The 27,568-nt window shown below is 39.3% G+C and overlaps 1 protein-coding gene across 4 annotated transcripts in view; it reads left to right on the top strand.

Moving 5' to 3' along the window:
- The window catches only part of INTS4 (integrator complex subunit 4), a 110,880-nt gene that overhangs the window by 78,242 nt on the left and 5,070 nt on the right, over positions 1-27,568 (top strand). For all 4 annotated transcript variants that reach the window (XM_025419542.3, XM_049098728.1, XM_049098730.1 and 1 more), the window contains 9 exons: positions 1,170-1,285; positions 3,335-3,468; positions 4,722-4,879; positions 11,080-11,173; positions 14,462-14,542; positions 16,235-16,365; positions 21,353-21,412; positions 23,782-23,941; positions 24,146-24,289. In XM_025419542.3, coding sequence (XP_025275327.3) covers positions 1,170-1,285; positions 3,335-3,468; positions 4,722-4,879; positions 11,080-11,173; positions 14,462-14,542; positions 16,235-16,365; positions 21,353-21,412; positions 23,782-23,941; positions 24,146-24,289 — 1,078 coding nt within the window. The remainder of the gene's footprint in view (positions 1-1,169; positions 1,286-3,334; positions 3,469-4,721; positions 4,880-11,079; positions 11,174-14,461; positions 14,543-16,234; positions 16,366-21,352; positions 21,413-23,781; positions 23,942-24,145; positions 24,290-27,568) is intronic.

Genomic DNA, 27,568 nt, shown 5'->3' on the forward strand with positions numbered 1-27,568 from the left:
TTGCCTCTCTCTGTGTCTCTCATGAATAAATAAATAAAATCTTAAAAAAAAAAAAATAAAAAAAGAGAGAGAGAGAGAGAAAGAAGGATTTCTTTTCGATTCAGCACACCTTCTAAACCAGAACTTAACAAAAGATAATAGAAATGCATAGTTACCAGTGCACATGTAGTTCTTTATAGCTTGTAAAAGGTTTTCATGTTGTCATAGTAGCTAACTAATAGTTATTTAATAATAGCTAGTTGAATTCTATGTGACACTTTGCTGAGTACTTTTTATTCATAATCTCATTTAATCCTTACAGCAACTCTATGAGGTAATGATTTTTAATCCCTTTTTGTAGGTTAGAAACATACCTGGCCAAGGCTATACAGTTACTAATTTTCATGTTTCAAATCAGGTCACTTCTGATTTCAGAACCTTCCCCAGGATATCAGTTAGAATGCTTTTGCCTACAAGTAATAGAAAATCTCATTAAAGGTTGTTTAAACAGTAAGTTCTAATTTTTTGGCATAACAAATCAGGAAGTCAGTTTTAGAATTGGTCATTCAGCAGCTTAACAGGGTTAGAACTCTGGTTGATTTCTCTGCAGTTCCTGGCTTTCTTCTCATATTTGCAGGATGGCTGCCTCATAAGACAATATGTTAAGGCAGAAAGGAAAGGGCATTCCCTCTCATACATTTCTCTTTTTGGCTAGGAGAACACTCCTGAGTAGCTCCTCACCAGACTTCCCTTCTTGCTTCTTTGACCAGAAATGGGTTACTTTATTACCTGCAAAGCAGTCACTGGAAAATGGGAATGGGATTATCATGATGGATTTAGGCCAGTTGTAGTTGAGCCCTTGAGCTGAGCCTATCTTCTCTGAGCACCTACCTGATACCTGAATAAAATCAGGGTTCTCTTGGCAAGGAAGTTGGAGAATATGGCTGTTGTTTAAATAACCAGCAGTAATTTATGCCATACCAGCTCTTTAATTTTCATGATAGCAGTTTTTTAGATGAACTAACTGAGTTCCAGAATAATTAAATCACTTATTTGAGGTCATAGGTGTAGCAAAAATGGGTGGTTGGGAATTTGTAATTCTGAATCAGGTTTTCTGATTCTAATCCCCAGTACATTTAAAGCTTTTATTATTAAGTTACTAAGATGGGCTCTCATTTTGTTTATTTCAGGTGCTTGAAGTTTCTGGGAAGTCGGCATCCAACCCTGGTGCTTCCCTTGGTGCCAGAGCTCCTGAGCACCCATCCATTTTTTGACACAGCTGAACCAGACATGGATGATCCAGCTTGTATCCTCTGATTTTAGGACAGACTGGGCTGATGTGATGGGTTGCTTGTCATCTTCTTCTGTAGTATAGCTTGGCGGGGGAGGGGGGGTGGTCCTGAGTTTAATTTTTTTCATTTTTTTTAAGTAAGAATATATCCTGAGGGAGCCTAGTAGTTATTTTTAGCTTTTATTCTTGTTTTCACAGTAATTCACATTTGTTATATAATACCAATATTATTAGTAGTATTTTTTATCATTTCTTGAGCACCTGTTATATTATACACTGTTTCATGCTTTATACATTTACCACTGATCTGCTATATAACTCTTTAAGCAGTACATGTGGGATTCAGAGCCAGACATCTTTGGTTTTAAAACCTATGAACTGGGATGCCTGGGTGGCTCAGCAGTTGAGCATCTGCCTTTGGCTCAGGGCATGATCCTGGGATCCAGGATTGAGTCCTGCATCGGGCTCCCTGCGGGGAGCCTGCTTCTCCATCTGCCTATGTCTCTGCCTCTTTCTCTCTCTGTGTCTCTCATGAATAAATAAATAAAATCTTTTAAAAAATTGGAATGGATATTGGGTAGGCAAATAGCAGACTCTTCTATAGGGATACATACAGAAGATTGGAAACTGTGTTTATTTTTTATTTTTTTTTTATTTTTAATTTATTTATTTATGATAGTCACAGAGAGAGAGAGAGGCAGAGACACAGGCAGAGGGAGAAGCAGGCTCCATGCACCGGGAGCCCGATGTGGGATTCGATCCCGGGTCTCCAGGATCGCGCCCTGGGCCAAAGGCAGGCGCCAAACCGCTGCGCCACCCAGGGATCCCTGTGTTTATTTTTTAATTTCTGTTTTTCCCTCTGTTAATTTTTCCCCTCAGTTATAAAATTAATATACAAAGAAAGTCCAAAAAGTTGAAAGAAGGGTAGCCCTGGTGGCGCAGCAGTTTAGCGCCGCCTGCGGCCCGGGGTGTGATCCTGGAGACCCGGGATCGAGTCGGGCTTCCTGCATGGAGCTTGCTTCTCCCTCTGCCTGTGTCTCTGCCTCTCTCTCGCTCTCTCTGAATGAATAAATAAATAAATCTTAAAAAAAAAAAAAGTTGAAAGAAGAAACTTTGTACTTAACATCCAAAGCCCTACTAGTCAAAGTAATCAACCGTTAGCATTTTGGTGTATTTCCTTCTTTTTTAAGGCTTGGTATTGAGATTTTGCTGTTACTATATATATATTTTTAAAGTTGGAAGATCTTCAATTTTTTTTAAAGATTTTATTTATTCATGAGAGACAGAAGGGAGAGAGAGAGAGAGAGAGGCAGGGACACAGGCAGAGAGAGAAGCGGGCTCCATGGAGGGAGCCCAACGTGGGACTCCATCCCGGGTCTCCAGGGTCACGCCCGTGGCTGAAAGCGGCGCTAAACTGCTGAGCCACCGGGGCTGCCCTGTAACTGTATTTTTTAAAATGATTCATCTCATCATCAAATACTTTATAGCTATTACTTTATAGTTACAAATACTTTATAATTACGTATAATATACTATACATGTTAGAGTCTGCTTTTTCACTTATGAGAAAATGTGATAAGATACTATAAATTCTTCATAAATAGAATTTTTAACAATTGCATAATACTCCATCAAATAGTATGGTTATTCTCCTGGTTTGGGACATTTAGGTTGTTTCTGATTATTTGCTATTATAAATGATTCTGTACTGTATGCTTATTTTCTTAGAATAAAATTTGAGATGTAGAATTACTCAACATTCAAAAGACTTTTACTGTCTAGTGTCAAATTATGACCAAGAGATACTGTGCCCAAATGAACTTTAGTTGGCCATGTACCGGAAGTTTCGATTTGTTATTCTCTGCAGCATCAGGCATTTTCTAAAAAACCTTTGATAATTGGTGTAATTTGGAGTGAGGTAATGTATCTCTTTATTTAAATTTGCATCTCTTTGTTAGAAAATTGTCATTTAATGAGACTTGAGGGTGGGAATTGGGGGCACCAGATTCTGGCCAAACTCAACTTTTTAAACCTCGAGGTTTACTTAACCCACTCATCCCTCAGACATTGCAGTTTTGGTTCTTATTTTTAATGCTGCTAAAACCTGTCCAACAATGCCAGCACTGTTCTCAGATCATACCTTCAGGCACTATGCCTACCTCCGAGACAGTCTTTCTCATCTTGTTCCTGCCTTAAGGGTATGTTGAAAACAGCTTTTGTCATTATTTTTGGTGTTTTGATTTTGGCTCCTTTGTGGTTGTTAAAGAGCAGAAAGCAGGCTGTATTTTCTTTGAAAACACATTCATTCATTCTCTTTCTCTGTTGGGCTCTCTTGCACTGTTTCGTACTTTTGCTTTTGTATCCATTACTTTTTAAGAAGATTCATATTTTGAATGTCCCTGTGTTACTGATTATGTTATATTAGGCAAGAAAAAGGAGTCTGGAACAATATACCCTAGACCAAAGATTAGATTGTGCAACATTTTAATGATTACATAAAGCCATAATTTCTCAATGAGTTTATTTTTTAGTAGTAAAACCTTTGTTATTTTTAAAATCTTAGAGATACAAAAAGAAAAAAAATTTAATGAGCCGTGATGATACTGGTAATCACTTACTGAATGCTAACTGTACAGGCACTTTTCTAAGCCCTTCATTTGTGTTAACTCATCTCTGTTTAGGAGATTCTAAATGACTTTATTTATTTAAAGATTTTATTTATTTATTCATGAGAGACAGAGAGGCAGAGACATAGGCAGAGGGAGAAACAGGCTCCTTGTAGGGAGCCCGATACAGCACTCGATCCCAGGACCCCAGGATCACGCCCCGAGCCAAAGGCAGACACTCAACCACTGAGACACCCAGGAGTCCCTAAATGACTTTATTTAGAATAACATATGTACATGGTTAGAAAATCTAAACTGTGTAAGTTACAAAATTGAAAGTGAAATTGTCTTTGTTCTCCTCCATCGCTTTCTTGAAAGGTAAGTACTTTTAGCAATATGAACAAGATATTATAATTATCCTATAAAACATTTTGATAGCATGCTACATAAGTTTATTTGGGAATAAACTGTCATTTCCCTATGAAGTGAAAGGTCAAATAAAGTTTAAAAATAAGCGTGGCAACAGATTGAACTTTATTCCCTTTTGTGTGGTTAGCTCATTAATTTCAGTTAGCAATAGAATGTGATATTCTCTGTTCTCTTTTTCTCCTTGCAGCTTGTGGTTATGTTGTGTAGACTGTATTCATTCTCTCTCTCTCTCTCTCTCTCTCTTTCCCTTTCTTCCACTGAAGCTAGGGAATGAGAAGAAGGTTATTTACAGAATCACCTCACCTGTTTTCCCTTTCCAAAAAAAACTTGCATTTTTTTGTTTGTTTGTTTCTTTGTGTTACCAGAAGCTGAGCCACAGAATTTGATGGTACTATAACCCTACTATGTTTGCTTAGTTACCAGGTAGAAAACTAGTGTCATCGGCTGTTTCTCCCAGTATTGCACCCCATGAGGACCCGTCCCATCAATTCCTGCAGCAGAGCCTTGAAAGGGTGTACAGTCTTCAGCACCTGGACCCTCAGGGAACCCAGGAGCTGCTGGAGTTCACCATCCGGTGAGATGACCATCCCTTTCTTTTGACAGAATTATTAACACTTGTTAACATTCAGCATAGCTGTTTTGATTTCTAGTGTTGGCAGTTGCTAGTGTTTCTGAGTCTTGTTTGCCTGCACTCACACATGGTTTTATGACCTGTTTATATTAGCATTAGATTGGAGTTTGAGCATATTACAAAGAAAAGCTCTTTGTGTTCATGACTGGATTGATGATTAGAACAAAACTGAAGAGTTACAAAGAGGCTGTTTTTAGCTTTTCTTTTCTTGTGTATTAGTTAGGATGAGTGACAGAAAACGTAGAATAACAGTGACTTATATAGGAGGAAAGGTTCATTCTTTCTCGTGGGGAGGGCAGAGCTGAGATGGTTATCAGGATCCTAGGCGCATTTCTTCCTCCGTCTTCTGCATCAAGTGTTCTCTGCCTAAATATTCAAACTCTGTCCCCTCTGTATTCCAGGCTGCAGGAGAAAGGAAAGAGCAGGAGAAGGGCATCATTTCTTCCCCCACTCCCTTTTAAAGGCACTTCCCCAAGTTGCATGCTTTGATTTTACTTGTATCCCATTGACTAGAACTTAAGTTACATGGCCATATTGAGCTGCTAGGAGCTAAGAAATGCAGTCTTTTTTCTGGGTGACCAGTTCTTAGTTAACATTTGGTGACTCTGATACTCAGAAAGGAGGAGAGGATATTGGGGACCAGCAGACTGTCAGACTTTGTTAAGATGTCCTGAATTATGTGAAACAAATTGAAATCCATTTGCCTTTAACAAAAGCAGTATTTTTCTGCTTTTGTAAATAAGGTTTGTGGCAGAGTTAAGCAGCACCCTGACTCTTTACAGAAATTGTTGGTTGACCCTGAAGTGATGCCTCAATCATGATTTTTCCCCCTGCTCCCTTAAAGCCATTAGTTTTAGAGGCCACTATCTGAAGTTGTTGGCCCTGAGCCCAGGAAAATAAGCTCCACTTTCTGACTCATCCTCACCTAAGTAAACATTGAAGTTTTGTTCTTGACTGTTTTTATCCTATTGGCACTAAAGCAAGTACAAAATGCAATAAAAGCAAGCCAATTTGGTCATCAGCTGCAGTGCTGGCTATTAGTAGGTGCTCAGTAAACACCTTTTGGTCTGATTTGCCTGCATGTTCTGGTAATAGTCCTGCTGGGCTTCAGGCTGGTGAGACCAGTTCTGTGGTCAGTCGTGGGCACTGTTTCTAACTTCAGTGCATTCTGAAGAGGGTGGCCAAGGTGGTGAAAGATCTGGAAAGAAAAGCAGATGGTGAAATAGTTATTGATGACCTACTCTGTTTTACAAAGTTATTGTAGTTAGATGTTACGTTTCACAGAGAAGAAATGAAACTTTGGGGAGGTGAAGCAATTTGCTAAGAAGTAGCAAACCAGCCTTTGAATCTGGTTTTGACTCTAAAATTTATACTTTGTGACTTGTTGAAATGAAGGCGATTCCTATTTGATCAGGTGACCCCTGGGATTCTACAGAATTTAACTTTTCAGTAGTTGTGGAAAAGTGAAATGTTAGAGTTTCATACAGAAGTTTCTCTGATTAGGACTCTGATCACTTACTTGTTGGTACTAGTTTGTTTGTTGGTTTATTTATTTTAAAAAGATTTTATTTGAGAGAGAGAGAGAGATCAGGGACAAGGGGGAGGGGCACAGGGAGAAGCAGTCTCCTTGCTGAGCAGGGAGCCCAACATAGGACTCGATCCCAGGACCCTGGGATCATGACCTGAGCTGAAACCAAGAGTTGGATGCTTTAACCAACTGAGCCACCAAGGCGCCCTTGTTGGTACTAGTTTAAAACAAACTTCACCATCATACGCAAGCCATCCCGTTTGTTTGTAATCCAAGCAGTCATTTAATCTAACGAGATCTCACCTATAGAAAGTGTGTTTCACTTAGGGTTCTGGGAGATGATTTGTTTCTAGAATTGGACTTAACTGCTTTGTCTTCACCATTGTACCTTGGGTACCATATAGGAGCTCAGTAAATATTTATTGAAGAACTGTCATTGTGATGGCTTACCCAAGAATGAAGACTTTTAAGATTTTTTTTTTAATATTTTTTATTCATTTATTTGACACAGAGAGAGCACGAGCAGGGGGAGTTGCAAGGAGAGGGAGAAGCAGGCTCCCCACAGAGCAGAGAGCCTGATGTGGGACTTGATCTCAGAACCCCAGGATCATGACCCAGGCTGAAGGCAGGCAATTGACTGAGCCACCTAGGTGCCCCTTAAGAATTTTATAGATGGCATTTTCTTCTGGCCATATCTCACCTCCAGATGTATATAGATTTGATGTTTTGTAAGGCTCTCCTGTTCTTGATCATAATAAGAGCTGCTGTCTTTTAAGTGCCCCCTATGAACTCACTCTTCTAAGTGCTTAATGAGTTGAGTTTGGAAACAATCTTATGAAAAGTATTCCATTTTTAAAATGAGTGAGGGAGCTGGGGTTCATTCATTTGTTATGGTTTTTAAATATCCATCAGATGCTAGGCAGAAGGGGCACAATAGTAAATAAAATAGTCTTTGCTGCTAAGGATCTGACAGCCTCATTGGGGAAGTAGCTAGGTAAATAAGAAATGTATTATTGTGTTTTACATGCTGCAGTATGGGAAGTACAGAGTTCCCTAGGAAAACAGAAGGGCAGCACCTACCCCTTCCTTAGATGGCTAAGCAGTTACCTGAAGAATGAATAAAGTTCATCAAGTGAAGAAGGGAGGAAACTGTCCAGGACAGAATAGCAAAGTCCTGGACTAGAACACAGGTCTAACTCGGCTTTTCCGTCTGGTCACACTGCTGTTTCTGGTTAACACAAAGTGTCTAGTATAATGAGATATAAAATCCAAAGGAGTTGGTTTGAGCCTTAGTTTTCATCATTTCCTAGGTACGTGATCTTGGGCCTCAACTCCATCATCTGTAATTTGAGGGTACTGTGTAGCTGGTCATAGGATCATTGTGAAGATCATTATCATGACATGTGGAAAGTATTTTGAGAATAGCAGTTGCATAGTGTATAGTTGGTCATTTATGAAATTTTATTTTAAAATTTAAATCATGGAAAAAATTAAAAATAATAAAATTTATTTTTATTTTTTTAAATAATAAAATTTAAATTGTGACTCATTTGACATAGTAGGCATGTTCTTGATATTTTGCAAATAAATTCTGTCCAAACTTTATAAATGCTTATTTCCATCATGTGGACAAAGGATTGCTAAAGTTTGTATTCCTGGGAGGGGCACTTTTGCCCTCCCAAATCATATTTGTATAAATATGGCTTAATTTGCAGCTGGTTGTAAATCAGTTTTGTTGTCATCTGTATTTGATGTAGTTGATAAATAAATGAAAAGAGTTTAATACCAAATCAATGAAATATAATGTGATAGGATTATTATTATTATTTTTAAGGGCTTTTGAAGTTCAGCCAGACTTGAGTTCAAGGCCTGTTTTTGCCATTTATTAATCCTGTGACCTTGGACAAACCGCTTAATCTCTGATCTTCTCTTTCATTCTTAGTGAAGTAGGATTAATTGCAGTTCACATTCTTAGGATTGAATGGGCTCAAGTAAAGAAACACCTAGCACACCTAGTATAGTGCACATAGAAGTGCTATTTGTACCTTTCTCATTAAAGAGTTCATAGTTTCCTGAGGGATGTTTAAGCTTAGGCTTCCTGAGGATTGTAGGCATAAAGAGGCACAGAGAGGAGACAGTAGGATGACAGCATTTTGTCTAGGGCTAGCATGTTTCTTTTTTTGCTCCTAGGATAGTAGTTCGGATTTCCCATGGCTGGTTGGGTTACATCTTGTTCTGTACAATTGAGAACAATTGCTTCAGTGCAGGGTCTGTAGAATAGCTTAACACCTGGCAGCCATCAGCTAATGTATAGTCAGCTGGTCATGGCCTCTGTAATTATAACAGGAGGCGGAATCTTCTGGAGAGGAAGCGGTTTAGAAATAAAGTGATTTGAGGCTGTCTTTGTATGGGAGATATCAGAGATGTGAAAGAGAGACCAGCTGGCATCTTGTAGCATTTCGCAGGTATGGTTAGCTAGTATAGGGTCTTGCCTTTTATTGTGCTGGATTCCAACACATGAGCTAGCTCTCCAGGAACCCCTCAAGCCACCAAAACTCTCAGATGATATATAACCCACAGGCCCCAATTTCTTCAGTCACTTTGGAAATAATTCATTTGGTGTTCCTTTCTAGGGTATCTCCTTCTAATACCAAGGTCCATAGGACACAGCATTCGCTCTTAGAGTTGCATGAGATTAGAGGGAGGGGCTTAGTCAAATGGACAGTTTTGTATAAGCTATTGTGAAATTTTATGTTATGCCAACCCTGCAGCTCCGCTTCCCTTGTGACCCAAATCTTCAGGTTCTCTACAGCTGTCATTTCTACTTAAAATTTGGATGTTGTCATTAAAAAACAAGATAGCTTTGCATGAATGCTTTCTGAAATGGATAATTAGTTCACACACATACACACATGCATGGGCACACACACTCATGCACACACATACGTACACACACACCTCTCCCCAAAGAAGAAGACAGAAAAACCGTGGGGGTTTTGTAGATGTATAGTGTATCCTTAGAAGATTTTAAAAGAAACTGCGAATGGTAGTTGCCCCTGGAAAAGCTGTACTGGTTAGCAGCACCTTGGGATAGGAAGGTGGACTAATTTAATTGCATATCCTGTAGTATCTTTTGAAATCTGTACCTTATTGGTTTAATCCTATAACTAGGTACGTATTATCTATTCAAAAAATTAAAAATTTAAATCAGTAATTCCAACCCCCACATAACTATTTTATCTGTGTGTACCACTTTGTATTTTCTTGCCCACAGGCAGTTGGGTTTTATATTTTTGCATTCACTTTTTCTATACTGGTATCCAGCTAGGATGCTTTTAGTTTCAGATATCCGGGAACCTCATCTCAAACTAGCTTACAGTGGCTTTTTATTTTCTCATATGAATAGAAATCTGAGGCAGTTCTAAGTATGGTATGGTCAAGTAGTTCATTTATATCTTTATAGACCCAGTTCTCTGTCTGTTTGGATTTTACTTGTCCTCAACATTTGCTTTATCCCAAGGCTTTGTTCTTTTAGAGTTACTGTATGGCTGCCAGTGGCAATCAGGACTAATCTGAACTACTCTTGTTCAGTCTAGGGTGTGATAGAGATGGAGGCAGACCCACAGAGAGACAATATCCAAACTGCTCCAAGTGTGGAATAGAAGTCCTTCAATTAGGACTAAGAAGGCCAACTTAGGTCACATAGCCAAGGAGATGACATATACAAATTGGCTTAGTTTGGTCGGAGTCTACCTGGAAATGGGTTTGAGGACACCTTTCCCTGAACAAAATCAAGGTTCAGTTAGGAAGAATGTAGAGAATGGCTAACTGGGTAGGGAGCTAACAAAATCTACTACAATATCTTAAAAAAATTTTTTTTCCTGATGATACAAAAAATACTTGTCTATAATATAAAACACTTGGAAAATAAAGCCCAATTGGGAGAAGGGGGTAAAAAGTACCTTCATACCTCTGTCCAGAAAACCACTTTGCTGTATTTTTCTCCTACATAGAGTTTTCACGTAGTTAAGGTCATATACTTTATTACCATTTTATATTTTAACATCTGTAGAGTGTTCCAGTATAAGAGTGGAATATTGTGGGGCATAAAGCATTTCATTTCTGTTCGATATTTCTCTTAGTATTATGTCTCAGCATAAAGCTACTGATCAAAATATTTGGCCATATGTATGACTTACAGCAGTACAGTTTTACTTTCCAAAAGAATTGTATCAGCCTAGGGATGCCTGGGTGGCTCAGTGGTTGGGCATCTGCCTTCGGCCGGGGCATGATCCTGGAGTCCCGGGATCAAGTCCTGCATTGGGCTCCCTGTAGGGAGCCTGCTTCTCCCTCTGCCTGTGTCTCTGCCTCCTTCTCTCTCTGTCTCTCATGAATAAATAAATAAAATTTTCTTAAAAAAATTTGTATCAGCTTAAACTGCTATCAAAATGTGAGTGAACCAATTTCATTATAATCACTCCAGCCTTGGGTGCCATCATTTAAAAATTTATGACCAATTTACTAGGTATAAAGTGGTAAAATGCTTTTGATGTGATCTTTATGTGACTGTCATTCTCCCAATCCAATGTTGGGCTTGGGGTTTTCTTGACTCCAGGGATCTGCAAAGACTTGGAGAACTTCAGTCTGAACTAGCAGGAGTTGCTGACTTCTCGGCTACCTATCTTCGGTGTCAGCTTCTTCTCATCAAGGTTAGTTTGGATCCATTATGTTTGTGATTGTGATTATTATGTGCATAAAATACATAAGAAAGCACTTTAATGGATTTGGCAGTTCTTGAGGCTGTAAGTGTAAATATGTACAGTCTTATGCAGCTGCTTAGCAGTGGAAACATTATGTACTCTGCAGTGTAATTATATTAGTCTCTAATTAAAGAATTGTTAACTTGTGTGGGAATTTACATTTTTTAATTTGGGAGGTTTCATTTATCATTATATAATTAGAGCAGATTGGATAATCATTTTCTTTAGAATCCAAGATTTTTCATTTTTTTAAATAATTTGATTAGCAGAGAACTTTTATATTATTTTCTTAAAATGCCGATTTCACTTTGCCCAAATCTTACTAATTAAAGGTTGATTTCACTGTTCTTAAAATAGCCACCTTACTGACATTCCGTATTAGGTAGTCAGATTGTATATACACACACACACACACACACACACACACACACACACACACAATTGGTAGCCAGGAAAGGAAGCTTTCAGTTAGCTTTCACCTTCTGCAGCAGAGGTCTGTTCTAAATTTAGGCTTAGGACTTAGGAGACCCCTTCTCACTTGATAAGCCTTTATCTTGGGTTTAGTTCCAAGCATTGTTAGTCTTTTTCTTTTCCCCCATCGTTAGTCTTTAAAGTGATTGTAAGGGGCACCTGGGTGGCTGGCTCAATGGTTGAGCCTTTGGCTCAGGTCATGATCCTGGGGTTCTGGGATCAAGTCCCTCATCAGGCTCCCTGCAGGGAGCCTGGTTCTCCCTCTGCCTATCTCTCTGCCTCTCTCTGTGTGTTTCTCATGAATGAATAAATAAAATCTTAAAAAAGAATAAAGTGATTATGATATTTGACCAAAGCCAGAATAAATGGAGTCATTAGAAATTATTTCTTACTTAAGATGTGTGAGCTTAGGGTTTTGCAGGTATGTGTATATATGTGGAAGGAGGTGTGTACACTGAAGTGGGTTGGGATTTAGACAGCTCTTGTTTGGCAAGATAGATTCTTTCAAATGTATATATACCTGTGGAACTACCACCACAGTCAAGATACAGAACATTTTCATTATCCCAAAAAACTCTTCCGCGGTCTTTGCAGAGTTGTTTCGCCTTTCCAAGTTTCCATGAAACAGGGCTGATAATTCTACTTAGGTAAGGGTTGGTAACAAGCAGAGTGTGTGAGAGCCCTTTGCCTAGTATCTGATAAATAGTGAGTGCCATGTCAGTGTTGGTTCTTTTTTGGCTTGCTATCTTCTCCATAGGAATACAAGCAGGTCTTTAAAAAGAATCTACTTTTCTATAGTAGGAAAAGAAAAGAAATTATTCCTACAAAGAACACAGAACTATGTTGTTCATTCAGTGTCATGGAGTGGCAGGGTAGGTAAGGGATAAAGACTTAGAACCAAAGGCAGGCAGGCAGGTAGGTATGGATTATAGGGTAAAAGCTAAGTAAATTTTGGCATATCTACTGACAGTATATTCTGTAGCCAGTAATGATCTTTATGAAGAATTATGCATCATGACAAAATATAGTATAATGTTATGTATTAAAAAAAAGCATACACAATTCTGCTTTTACAGTACAACTATATAAAAAGCATATATATAAGAAATGATTAGAAGTGAATTTTCAAAAACAACTACTCTGTGAAGGGTAGTATGATTTGGGTGCTTTAAAATTTTTTGTATGTATAGTTTAGACCAGCTACTTTCTACCTGGATAGTCACCAGGTTCATGTGACTGTTGAGTACTTGAAATGTTAGTTCAAATTGAGATGTACCATAAGGGCAGCCCGGGTGGCTCAGCGGTTTAGCGCGGCCTTCAGCCCAGGGCGTGATTCTGGAGACCCGGGATCGGGTCCCACTTGGGCTCCCCGCATGGAGCCTGCTTCTCCCTCTGCCTGTGTCTCTGCCTCTCTCTTTCTCTCTCTGTGTTTGTGTCTCTCATGAATAAATAAATAAAATCTAAAAAAAAAAACTTTAAAAAAAAGAGATGTGCTATAAATGCAAAATACACGCGATTTCTGAGACTTAGTATGAAAAAAGAATATAAACTATTAACTTTAAAAAATACTAATCTAAAAAGAATACTGATTTTATAGTGGAATTATATCTTAAATATACTAGGTTAAGTAAACTACTTTCATAATTATTTTTTTTTTTTTTTTTTTTTTTTTTTTATTTATTTATGATAGGCACACAGTGAGAGAGAGAGAGGCAGAGACACAGGCAGAGGGAGAAGCAGGCTCCATGCACCGGGAGCCCGATGTGGGATTCGATCCCGGGTCTCCAGGATCGCGCCCTGGGCCAAAGGCAGGCGCCAAACCGCTGCGCCACCCAGGGATCCCCTACTTTCATAATTAATTTCACCTTTCAACTTTTAAAAATGTGGCTACTAGAAAATGTAAAATTATATGTAAGGTTTGTTTTGCAATTTTTTTAAAAAAGATTTTATTAATGGAGTGGGGGTGTAGAAGCAGAGGGAGAAGCAGACTTCTCCTGAGCAGGGAGCCCAATGCAGGGCTTGATCCCAGAACCCTGAAATCATGACCTGAGCTGAAACCAAGAGTTGGACGCTTAACTGACTTAGCCACCCAGGAGCCCCTTGTGTTATATTTCCACTGGACATTGTTAGTCTAGGTTTTCTGTAAAGGTATTAGGCTATGTCTACAATTAAGAAGGACTGAAAATAAGGGACTACAGAAGAGATCAGAAATGGGGCCATACAGCTGAGAGGAGAGATATGAAAGGTATAATTGTGGCTCTTAGTGATAGTTTTGAACATAGAGAGATTGAGGGAGAGGGAGGAACCTACAAAAGCTTCTAGATTTCTAATGTGGATATGTCAATAAGGTGATGGGGCTCTTCAAAGGAGTGAACATGGGGCAAAATAAAAGAACCACAGTCAGGGAAGAAGGGTTTAGGCAGCCAAGGTAGCCTAGTGGCAGTAGGAACAAGAAGGGAGAGAGCCCTGGAAGCTCGCTTGCTTGCACATTTTGGTGAGACCTACATGGTTCCTGCCCTCTGCTTACAAGCACTGGTCTGATCTGAATATAGGGCCTTAGAACCAGGAATTCGATTGAATGAGGAGGAATTCAGACCTTTGGTTTCCTCTTTCTTTATAACAGGGCTTACTAGCTTAAAAGAATAAGATTGAGAGGAAGTCCTAATCCAGTAGATTTCCAAAGCAAAACAAACACAGAAGGTTCAAATGATATATGCCAATCTTGGTGACCTCTGTGTTCTTTTCTCTCCTGATTTGTCTATGTAGGCCTTGCAAGAAAAGTTATGGAATGTGGCTGCCCCATTATATTTGAAGCAGAGTGACTTGGCCTCCGCAGCAGCAAAACAGGTAAGCATATTGGGACCTTCTCAAATGGATCTCTGTCCAGAATTGTCTAAGTTGGAACCAGAGGCTTTCACGTGGTTCCACGCTTCTGCTGTGCCCTCCTCAGTTCCAGCCCATGACAGAAGTTAGTAATAGGAGAAGCAGCATAATTAGCCCACACAGCAGTCACTTTGGAGACGGGGATCTCGGTTCTAGTCTCAGGTTGACCTCTAATTTGTTGGGTGATAACTGAAGTTGCTTAACTTCCTGGATTTTTCCTTCTCTGTAAAATATGGCAACTTAACTGGATGATTTCTAAGTAGCTTTAGTGTTCTAAAATATTATCAGTTTGTATTTCAGATATACTAAAATCCAATCAATACGGTCATGAATCTTTCATCTGAAAATGTATCTGAACTCATTTTGAAGTTTTTATTTTTAGCCTGCACCATCTCTTGAATATTAAAATGTCCTTATGTACTCCTCAGTTCATTAAATAGCATTTAATTATATGTACCTTGAGTTTATTTCTTTCTAGCTTTGATCAGTTTCCCTTCATTCATAAGCATTGGGATTTGGTGAACTCTTCTGGGACCTGTCTTCCAGGTAGTGAGTCTATATATGACGCAGTGATTATGACCCAGTAGCAAGCTAATCACTGTTACATTATAGTTACTAAATGATTTCAAATCTATTTTAATTAACACAGTAGTCTCATTAGGAAGAATAAATATTAAGTCATTTTATAGATTAAATAGTTAAGGCCTAGCAAGGTTAAATTTATAGAGGTATAGGTAGTAGAATTAGGAAATTCAGCCCAGATCTTCTGATACCCATTGTGTTTTCTTCCCATTTCTCTATTTAATCTCTCCTATGATCCAGACTTCCTTGAAGATCTGCTGTGTAGCTTATTGTAGGGGAGTAGAACCTAATGACTAGAGCCCCTGAATGGGAGTGATGGGACCAGAGAGTAGTAGCCTAGAAGAAAGAGGGCAAAGGAATTATCATTGCTGGGTGACAGATACTGTGCTAAACGCTTTCCATGCTCCATTTTATTCTTTAAATTTTATGACTTGGGGGCTATTTCTTCCCTCTTTACAGATAGGAAAACTGAGGCACTGTGTAATTAGTTAACTTATTTTTCTGCCAGTTGTCGGAGAGCCTGGAGTCCTTTCTCTGACCTCAAAACCCTCAGGAAGGGAGGCACAGAATGGAGAGAGAAGTGTCATTTGGATGGGAGTAGCTGATTTGGGTAGAATAGAGCAAGAACTTAATGCACTGGGTCATAGACATTGTTTTCTGCACTTGTTCTCTGTTCAAACTCCCTTCAGTAGACCAGGCACATAGAACAATTGCCTGGATGATTAATACATGGTTAATGGTTCCTGATGCCAAATTCTTGAGGACTTTTCCTAGGGTTGGGCTTCCATACAGTGTTTACTCATTTGTTCCCACAGCACAGTAGTTTTGGTTTAGGGCAATAAGCAGTGCTTTACAATTTTATTTCATAAGATACACTATGTTAATTTCTCTCAATACATATTAATCTCTCAGATTGTCCTGATTTCTCTCACCATAGGCACTTAAATAATCTCAGTTCAGTGTTAAAGCATAAGCATTAAAAAATAATTTAGTTCAGAATTTTCGCCTAGAATTCTGTGCTCCTCTCAAGACTGTTATGATATTTTTACTGATCATTAATTACCTTTCTTATAGATCATGGAAGAGACTTATAAAATGGAATTCATGTACAGTGGTGTGGAGAATAAACAGGTGGTGATTATACATCACATGAGGCTGCAGGCCAAAGCCTTGCAACTTATAGTAACAGCACGGACTACTCGAGGGTAAGATGTGTGGCCAGCCAAAAGGGTGGCACAGTCCTTTCAAAGACACTTACGGATACATTGAGAGATCTCACCACGGTTAATGAGAAGTGAAAAGATACTGGGAAAAATTTGCTAAGGGGCCAATTCTTCGTTTTTTCCAGATATTCCGGGTTCTATCTTTGGGTCAAACTAGGTCTCTGGAAAACCCCTCTACTGGCTCTCTGTAGCCTACAGCACAACATAGGACTTCATAAGCAACAAGGACATTCTTGTTGTCTGGATCTCTTTAAGAATTTAGCGCCAGGAGCCATTTTTTCTCTTCTTAAGGGACTCATAAGCTCTCCCAGGCATTAAACACAAAAGAAAAGATTGAATGTATTGTGTAGTGAGACTACCTTGTTCAAACCCATACCTCTCCACTTATTGGTTGTTAGATTTTGCATGATATTTTTTTAAGCTTCCCTGTGCCTTGTTTCCCTGTCTGTAAAAAGAGAATGATGACAGCATCTGTCTTACGGCATTTTTATGAAGAATAAATAGGATAATACATGGAGAAGCACTTAACATGGTACGTGGTACATAGTAAGAGCTCACTGTTAGACTTTCTAATAGAATTGCTATATTTAGGGCAGCCCAGGTGGCGCAGCGGTTTAGCGCCGCCTGCAGCCCTGGGCGTGATCCTGGAGACCCAGGATCGAGTCCCACATCAGGCTCCCTGAATGGGGCCTGCTTCTCCCTCTGCCTGTGTCTCTGCCTCTCTCTCTCTCTCTCTGTCGCTCATGAATAAATAAATAAAATCTTTAAAAAAAAAGAATTGCCATATTTAATCGATTCTGAAATGCACAATTTAAATTTTAACTTGTCTGAAATAAGATATTTTGATGATGTGCCATACTTTGATTGAAAGCGGGGTTTTTTGTTTCTTGATGTTTCACAAAATAAAGGATGGTGGGATCATAGATTTGATACATTGTAGTAGCTCATTCCCAGGTGGAAGACACATCTGATACTCAGTCTACTGGTTATGTCAGTCTAAAAGTAGCATAGAGAAAGAAATGTATTTAAGTAAGCACTGAAAAATACCAGGTCAGAAAGAACATTCTGAATGTTATTTTATTTTTTCACTTATCTTGACAGTGATAAAATCAGGTAGTGATTTAATCTTACAGACAGCCATACATTCATTTAACAAATGTTTAATCCCTACTATTTGCCAGTCATAGCTGAGCAAAGATAGGTGCTAGTTTGGCATCTACACTTTTTTATTTAAAGATGATAGATTAAAAAAAAAAAAGACGATAGATATATTCTTCAGAGTGTGTATGATTATTGTAAAAAAATGTAAATATTGCAGAGTAAGTGAAGGTTCTCTGGCAATCTACCCCTTCTAAAACAACTGTCAACAGACTCTTCCCAAGCTAGTTAAATACATATGGATTATAAATGTGTATGTATTAATATAAAATGGAATCGTACTATACTTTGTGCTCTGCTTCCTTTTCACTTCATCCAGCGATATTCTATGTTTCCACATCATTATACAAAGACTGTAATATATTTGATCTTTACTAGTACTGTAGTATTTTACACTTTCCATTTGTATGCACTCTTTCTTTCTTTCTTTCTTTCTTTCTTTCTTTCTTTCTTTCTTTCTTTCTTTCTTTCTTTCTTTCTCCTTCCTTCCTTCCTTCCTTCCTTCCTTCCTTCCTTCCTTCCTTCCTTCCTTCCTTCCTTCCTTCCTTCCTTCCTTCCTTCCTTTTTTTTCTTTCTTGACTTTTGTTAGATTGGTGGTTTTCTTTGTTTCTTCCAGGGGTTTGAAAGTTCTGACCCTACTTCTAACCTTTTCAAAAGAGAGGCAGTAGAAGCTTAAGAGGGTTGTGGTTCCTGTTGCTTAGACTCAGATCTTGACTCCCACCATTTGCAAACTTAGTGACCTCAGACAGGTTACTTAATGCTTCTGTGCCTCAATTTGTTAACCACGAGTTAAACTGGGATAATACTAATATCTGCTTTGCCCTCACAGGATCATTGTAAGGATTACCAAATTATTATATGTAAAGCTCTTAAAATACTGCCTGACTCATTCAAGAAATACTTGATAAATGTTAGCTGACATTAGTATATAAATAGTATTTTTACTTATATTTTAAATACATTCAACTTATATTTATCAGTGTGAAAAGTTAAATAGACTTTATGGTTACTTCCAGCAAGATCCTATCAGATCAAGATGAAAGTTGTGTTTTTATTTGTCTCATACTGTTAAATAATTTGGAATTTAGTTTCAGCTTATTATGTTTTTATTATGTATCTCTTATTTTAAAAATCTTCTCTTAAAGTATGCATTAATCTTTTAGGTACTTTTTCAGAATTAGTTCCAAATTGCTCACCACTTTTTTTTTTTTTTTGGTACCACAGTTGCTTTTTGAAATTCCTTGTTCTAATTCACTATTTGACTAGAACACGGTCTAGTTCCTGTAGTTCTTGTTTTTCTGAATAAGTATATGAGACCCTGCATGTCTGAAACTGCCTTTCTTTTGCTCTTATACATAATTGGAATTCTTTCAGAACTCTGTAAATCTTGCTGTGTTACTGTTTAGTATTTAATGTTACAGTTAGAATGTCTGATGTCTGTCTGGTTATCTTTCCTTTATAGGGAGCTTATTTTTCTTGGTTCAGAGCTACCAACTTTTTTTTTTTAAGAATTCAGAAATTCTACCAAGATATGTGTAGGTTTATGTTCCTTTTCAGTGTTTTCACTGACCTTCAATGGGACTCAGAAGTATAATTTCCACTCAGGGACCTTTTCCCCTCCATTGTTTCTCTAATCACTACTGCTTGCATCCACTCCAGTCTGTCATACTGGATGTTGTGTCTTCTGGATGTTTTCCTTATCTCTTATCTTTTTTTTCATAATTTCAATTTCTTAGTTTTTCTACTCTTCTGCATAAATTCCTTAATATGCTCCTTTTAGGTTACTGCTTCAGTTTTCCTCACTTTTCATTGTACTATTCCTTTATTATTGAGTTGATTTCATTATTGCTGTTCATTTCCAAGTGTGCTTTCTTCTGTGTGCCCTTTCTGTAGCAGTTTCTCTTGATTTATCAGTGCAGTATCCTTTCACAACTCCTCTTTAATCTCACTGACATTATTTATTAGAATGTTTAAAGTTTTCTGTACTTTCTTGCCTTGACTTTATCTCATTGAGGTCTGCTTGGTCTCTGATTATCTTTATAATGTCTAGTAATTTCCCATTGTCTTTGCATACTTACAATTACAAGTCACCTGCAAGTCAGTGTTTGCCCAGTGGACTTCACTTTTCTCCTGCTTTCCTTCTTCATGTCAAGAAAAAAGTGGATGTTCTTAATGGTAAAGACCTACTTCACATAGCATGTAGTTGAGGCTTTCTGCTCTGCTTGGGGCTTAAGAGAGGGTTCCCAAATCTTTATTTTGGAAGCTCTCCAAGATGACTCTATATAAGTAGGCCCCAAATTGATGCTGCTTGGCCGAATTGCTTTCCTTTCACCCTCTGCTTAGCTGGAGGTGTCCTTTCCAGCCCTCTCCTGGAGATCTTCAGTAGGTGAACCTCACTATCAAATTTCAGTTCCATTTCTGGTAGTTTATCAGAGTTAAGAAAGTTTCAAGTGCTACCTGTTTTTTAGGAAAAGAATTCAAATGTGTGTTGCTTGTAGAGTAAGTTTCCATTTGTCATTTCTCGTTTACTTGTTCATTCAGCAGATATTTATTGAATAACTGCTTGTGTCAGGAAATATATATCAGGATGATTAATACAAAATCCCTATTCTCATGGAGCTTACATTTCAGAAGAAAGACTAAACTAGGTTATTAAGAGCCTTAACACCAGTAGGGTGCCTAGGTGGCTCAGTTGGTTAAGCAACTGACTCTTGGTTTTGGCTCAGGTCATGATCTCATGGGTCATGGGATTGAGCCCAACGCAGGGCTCTGCACTCAGTGGGAAGTCTGCTTCAGGATTCTCTCCCTTTGCCCTTCCCTGCCACCCCCACCTCCACCGCCGCTTCCCTGCTCTTGGGCACTCTCTTTCAAATAAATAAATATTAAATCTTCAAAAAAAAACCTCATTTTTTCCCCATGTTTTTATATAAGGAAATAGTGTTTTTCTTCACTGGCACTTTATTCCTGTAATGAATAATACATTAATGAAAATAAATGAAAAGTTTTATTCAGAAATTACAAGAAATAAAGAGTCAAGTTAGTAAAGAAAGAACATTGTCTTTGGGCAGAATAGTAACAAAACCTTTTCCCCTTCTGCATGAGAATCTGACCTTTGGTTAATTTTTTAGTCTGTTCCTTAGAAACCTGGTAGCATTAGCTATATTACTAGGTAACGCTGCCATAGTAGAAATGATGACTGAGAAAATTGCATGTAGAACAGAAGGAACCATCAATGAACTGTAATTACCTGGTACAGATACCATAGCTTTGGCCTCCATTGAGTGCAATGATTCTTCTAACTGGAAGGTATGCCTATGGATTTGTTTCAAGAGATGTTAGCACCTGTGAAGCATGAGACTTCTAACCCAGGATGGTCTCCAAGCTCACCAGATGTAGAGGTTATCTCCTTGTACCTCAGCTGTCCACGGCAAGATCAGAGCTCCCAGAAAGCTCTGTGGACTGCTGACTGGACACCTTTGAGGACTTCCGCAAAGGAGGAGTATGATGCTGCATTGCCCACAAGCTGTGCTTCTGTCCTGTATCCTTACGTCAGTCTGATGTCAGGCGTGGCCTGTGACAGTCCTTGATTTTGAGCCTAACAGTCATTGCAGTGTTTGAATCGGGTCTGGGTACTGGCAGATATTTCACCCCCAGGTCCACTAGGAGTCTGCTCTTTTCTCTTAGAGATAATTTTGATAATGTACTCTCATTCTCCTTTTAGGTAGACTCAGGTTTCTGGGAATTTAGTCCTCAATTGGAAGACTACATAAACAAAGTATGTGTATTGTTTGTTTCTCTTTTCTTTCTACAGAGTTGACCCCTTATTTGGGATGTGTGAAAAATTTTTACAGGAAGTGGACTTTTTTCAGAGGTAAGTATTTCATTACCTTCTAGCTTATTAAACCTTGGTTATGTACAGAATAGCACGTACAGGGCAACAAGAGCAATCAAAGCCAGAACCCTTGGTTTAACCCATTCAGCCAACCTGTTATCTGTGGCAGTGTGCCCTAATTGTGTATTTTCTTTAGTGGCATATAAACTTCTTTAAACTGACCTAAAGGGGCAGCCCCGGTGGTGCAGCGGTTTAGTGCCGCCTGCAGCCCAGGGTGTGATCCTGGAGACCCTGGATCGAGTCCCACGTCGGGCTCTCTGCATGGAGCCTGCTTCTACCTCTGCCTGTGTCTCTGACTCTCATTCTCTCTCTGTGTCTCTATGAATAAATAAATAAAAAATCTTAAAAAAAAAACCGACCTAAATGTACATGGTAATGTAAATGTAAATGGTATAGTGAAAACATCAGAAATCATTTGGATTCAGCATTCAGCTGAGCCACAAAAAGCGGCAAGTATTACATGGTGAAACATAAGCTTTTTTGTTGAAAAATCTCAACTTGCATGTTCTTTTCACCACTGTTCTTAAATTTCCATATTTTTCTATAATCTATAAGAAATTGTTCCATAATTCTATAACTTTTATTCTGCAGTACAGCTCTGTTTTCTCAAAATTCTCTATAGAGTAAATTGGTTAAAGAAGTTGCACTAGATGAGTGGAAGGCTTGGCAAAAAAATGGTAGTTAGTGACCGACCATATATGGTGTGTACTGGCAATATAATACTAAGAGGAAGGCACTTATAGGATTTTATAGTCTAACATTTATTAAGTGTAATATTTCATTCTTCCATTCCTTATCTTTGCCCCGCCGAACTTTACCAGACCTGAAGTTTACATGACTCTGCACTTGTCAGTCTTCATCTGGGTGCTACAGCTTCCTGTAGGGCTGAGTTGCAACACCATGCTTCACCAATGAGAGCAAATGAGACATTCAGCTCGGCCCTTTAAGATCCTGGCTTCAGATCTCAACTGTGTTCATGTTTTACTTTTGGTTGTAGGTTCTTTAAGGTGGAGAGTCTGTTGTTGCACAGTTGGGTTGAGGAGACTTGGGAAGGAGATAGCTGTGGTATGCCAGAGTTCCACAATTGTTGTTTAAAGTTGGACATTCTTTTTTCATTCAGTCCCTGAGTCCTTGCACTGATAATCACCTCCTCAGTGAAATATTTTTTGACTGTCTCCTTCGACAAGGCAGAAGTACTGTGGAACCAGAGCTGGGAATGAGTTACTTAAATATTTAAAGCCTCATTGCAACATCATTTTCTCTGAATCTCAGTGTTCCCATCAATAAATACAAGCCTCAATGGGATGCCTGGGTAGCTCAGCAGTTGAGAGTCTGCTTTTGGCTCAGGGCGGGATTCTGGTCCCAAGATTGAGTCCCGTATCCGGCTCCCTGCGAGGAGCCTGCTTCTCCCTCTGTTTATGTCTCTGCCTCTCTCTCTCTCTCTCTCTTTCTCTGTCTCGTGAATAATAAATAAAAATATTTTTTTTTCTTAAGAAAATCTTAAAAAAAAAAAGCCTCATTATGATAGGCATTTTCTTCTCTTTTGCTCACTGTTACGTTCCTGGTGCCTGTGATGGTACTTGGCACTTGCTAAGTCTTAAAGGCATATTTGTTAAATCAATGAATCTATAATATGAAAATAATAATTCCACCAATGCACAGGCTTTCTGGGAGGATTAAATAAGATCATATAAAACACAGGGGCTCCTGGGTGGCTCAGTCGATGAAGTGTCTGCCTTCAGCTTGAGTCATGGTCCCAGGGTCCTGAAATTAAGGCCCTTATCGGGCTCCCTGCTCTGCAGGGAGTCTGTTTCTCCCTCTCCCTGCCCCTTCCCTCGTTTGTGTGCGGTGCTTGTTTGCACTCTTTTGTTCTGTCTCTCTGTCAAATAAATAAAATCTTTAAAAACTAACTAAATAGGGATCTCTGGGTGGCGCAGCGGTTTAGCGCCTGCCTTTGGCCTAGGGCGTGATCCTGGAGACCCGGGATCAAATCCCACATTGGGCTCCCGGTGCATGGAGCCTGCTTCTCCCTCCGCCTGTGTCTCTGCCTCCCTCTCTCTCTCTCTCTCTCTGTGACTATCATAAATAAATAAAAAATTAAAAAAACAACAACAACTAACTAAATAAAAATAAAACACAGAGTATGTCTGGCACATATCGGTGTTCAATAAACAAGGCTATTGGGATAATCGTATCACCAGACTTAGTTATCTAGGTGCCTGGCTCTCTCAGTCAGGAGCCAAGGGCTTCTTCAGTTCATCACGTCTTCTACATCAGTGTTTGGCATATATATGGAGTTCAGCCTGTATAAATGAATGCCTAGTCATTTGCTTCTGTTTGTTCTCCAGGTGTTTTATTGCTGATTTGCCCCACCTACAGGACAGCTTTGTGGACAAACTTCTTGACCTTATGCCCCGACTCATGACATCCAAACCTGTGGAAGTGGTCAAAATTCTACAGACCATGCTGAGGCAGAGTACCTTCTTGCACCTCCCCCTTCCAGAGCAGGTCAGGCCACATCTGTTCAGTCAGTCAAAAGTGTTCACCTTGGTAATCTTCTTTAACCAATTGAGCATCTGGTCTGGGGCCTTTCTTCTGATTGGCTCACACATGTCCGCCTGCTGATAAGGAGACAGAAGGGTGCGCGGATCATGTTTTGTTGCCCGGGGATGACCTGGCTTTAGAATCATTGTGTATTCTTCTTGCTTACAGATCCACAAAGCTTCAGCCACCATCATTGAGCCAGCAGGCGAGTCAGACAACCCTTTGCGGTTTACATCTGGATTGGTTGTGGCCCTGGATGTCGATGCGACCCTGGAACATGTGCAGGACCCTCAGAGCACTGTGAAGGTCCAGGTCTGTCAGGTTTTGGTTCCCTTGGAGCTTCCACACTGACTGTTGAAAGATTTAACTTCAGCAGCCCTGTAATTTCTACCTGAGGACAGAAAATGCGGAAGAAGAGATGAGTCTTTTGAGAAAGAATCTGGGTGTGAATCCCATCTCTTTTGCTGATTGTGGTTTGGAGCAAGTTACTTTAAACTCTGTACCTCACATTCTACAACTAACAAATAGGAACAATTGACATTGAAAGGAGATGAAGTATATAAAGCCCCTGATACTCAGTAAGGTTTTACTACATGACAGGGGCCTTTCTAGTTTTGTAATGTGAGGTTAAGACTTGGTATTTTCAGGGCTACAAGCAAACTATAATAAGTCCTTTTCAGGCTGTGGGTGGGTCAGCTTGGTGAGCAAAATTTAAGGGTTGAAGAAAGCAATCACTAGGGAGTATTTTTTCCTAAGTTAGATATATTAGAGACACATGCCACATGCACTGGAGACACTAATCAATTTGGACCAGCCTGCAGTTAAGCCCCACCAAGAGTACTGCCAACTCACCCATCCACCCACTCATCCATCCATCCACGTAGCAGTACTTACTCTGTTGCACATGATAAGTGCTAGGGTTGCAAAGGTGTCAGAATTCCTGCCCTCGGGATTTGCATTTTCAGTGAAAGATGAATGGGCATGCACTTATAAAACGGAAGTTTACTCATCATTCAGATGTGCACAGGATAAGGATCCTGTGGCCTCTTTCTAAATACCTGATTGCTCTCATACTATATAGGCCAAACTTTGGGAACCCATCTGCAACACTGCCTTCTGAAATAAGACACAGCTGTTTAAATGGAGCTGACTTACTCTAAAGAGTAAGAGACTGACTGGTGCAGTGAAATAATGGAGCATTGTACTGACTCAGCTTCCGGAGTGTGAAACTACTTTGGAAGTTTCAAAGACAGGAATGAAAGGGAGCACAATATGCCATCCTAAATATGCCTCCGGCTAAGGATTATTTTGGGATAATTATTTTTGAGAGGCTGAAGACACTGGGGAATCTCTGAAAACAGAGAAATTGCCCTTTTGTGAGGTAAATTTTCATTTATAAGGAAGATCACCATTTGTAAAGGTGTCTTGCTCTGTACTAGGAAGAGAAGGATGACTAAATCTCTAGAAACTCTTAACACTGGGGCAGACACCAGTTTAAATGTGCATAACAGGGATACCTTGCTGGCTCGGTTGGTAGAGAATGCAACTCTTGATCTTGAGGGTCGTGAGTATGAGCCCCAGATTGGGTGTAGAGATTACCTTTAAAAAAATTTTTTTTTAATATAATAGTCTTACCCTTGCTTACTATGCTTGTTCATTGAGCCAAAACTGGCCCCCTCCCTCCACAATGCTTTTCTTTTGTCTTTAGTGGAAGATGGTATTTAAGGTGATGGCTTGAGCCATTTCAGGGAGTTAATCAGTTTTCCCAGGTATTTCCCATGTATACAGTGTATACATGTTATTAAACTTGTGTTTGTTTTTTTTCCTGTTTATCTGTCTTTCATTATAAGAGTGATCTTAGCTAAGAATCTAGAAGAGTAGAGAGAAAATTAATTTTCTTCCCCTACAGGTGTATTTCCATTTTTTGGCTACCATAAAAAAAATTCTGTAATATGCTTAAAATACACATACATGCAATGGAGAGAATTTAATTTAGAGAGTGTGGTTGGAGGCTGAGGAAAAGAAAGGCTTTATGGAGACATTGATGCATGGAGAGGTCTAAGAGGATGAGTAAGAGCGAAGGATAGAAGCTAGGGGAGGTATTTTAGGCAGAAGGACTGCCAATAAAAGTAGGGATGCAAGCACAGATAGTAAGTACAATCTGAGGACAGAATAGCCAGGAACAGGAAGGGAAGGCTTTCTGGAAGAGGTAAGAATGAGTCAGGATCTGAAGGTTTGCCTATGGTGACAGTAGAGGGAAAGAAAACCTCTGACTTCCCAGCAGGAATTCCTTTTTTTGTAAAAAGGAATTCTTTATTACAAATCAGAAGACCCACAAAGAACTAATTCTGAGTTGGCTGTGAAGTTGTACTATAGTTTTCTTTTTTATACGTTAATGGTTCTCTACCCTACCTGCACTTTAGAATACTCATGAGGAAAGCATTAAAAAGTAATGATGCACGGGCCTCAGCTTACACCAATTAAGTTGGAATTCTGAGAGTAGGGCCCATATGTATCAGTACTTTTTTTTTTTTTTTTGAGAACTCTTATGTGATTCTAATGTGCAGGTAGCGGGGAGAACTACTGGTTCACATTCATCCCTGAGAAAAAGCTCAGTGACCAACTGAGCATAAATGAAATTGCAGGCAGATTATTAGATTCTACTGAAAAATCTCCCAAGGCGGTTCAGTGCATGGCTAAACTGTTCTGATGCCCCTACAGGTGGGGAGGTAGGGAGGTGGGAAACTCACTGCCCCTTGTGGGACAGCTTTAATGGTAGGAAAGTGCTGTCTAGTCCAGCACTTCTTCTGTTCTGGGCAAATGAAAGGTGATTATTGTAGCCAGGATGCAGGAGTTCAAGAGCATCTGGCCCCGAGGGTCCCAAATAGACCAGATTTGACCACTTGCCACTGACAAAATCCAAAGACAGAAAGGAGCTGTGGTGAGCAAGACAAGAATTCCTTTTAGTGAGGCCAGCCCTGGGAAGACAGTAGACTAGTGTCTCCAAGATGGTTTCCAAAGTTCTGAAAATACTTCCAGGTTTATATGAGGAAAACATGGTACAAAAGTCGGTGGGTACTTGCAGGCGGGCAGTAAAATCAAGTCACTCATTGTCTTGGAGTCAACTACAAGGGATCTTGCCAGCTCAGGGCATTGTTATTGCTTGAGGGGATAGTTTTGGTACCATCAGGAGATGTTTTGCCTTCTGGGTCTTTTGCCTGAGTTAAGAGATAAACTGGAAAGAAAAATATAATCATTTAGGAAGTTTGAGATCAACATGGAGGCAATAGAAGTTCTCTCTCATTATGGGGCAGGTGGGCTGAGACAGGCCTCTCCATAGTTTCAAAGTTGAAAGGCCTGTGTAGTTCCCAACTTTGTCCTTAGCGGTATATTTCTCTTGTCAAGGCCATGTGGTTCTCGGATAAGCTGCATTTGTTGGTTTAGTTCATTTCTATACTGTATAGTGCAAGAGGCTGTCTGCACAAATAGCAGTGAGGCTTCCCTAGGATGGTGAGGAAAGTACTTTGGCAGTGCGTGAGATATGAGAACTGCCAGCTGTTCAAACAAACAAACAAACAAACAAACAAGTCC

The sequence above is a fragment of the Canis lupus genome, chromosome 21 (genome assembly GCF_003254725.2).
Source record: "Canis lupus dingo isolate Sandy chromosome 21, ASM325472v2, whole genome shotgun sequence".
In the NCBI taxonomy this organism is placed as follows: Eukaryota; Metazoa; Chordata; class Mammalia; order Carnivora; family Canidae; genus Canis; species Canis lupus.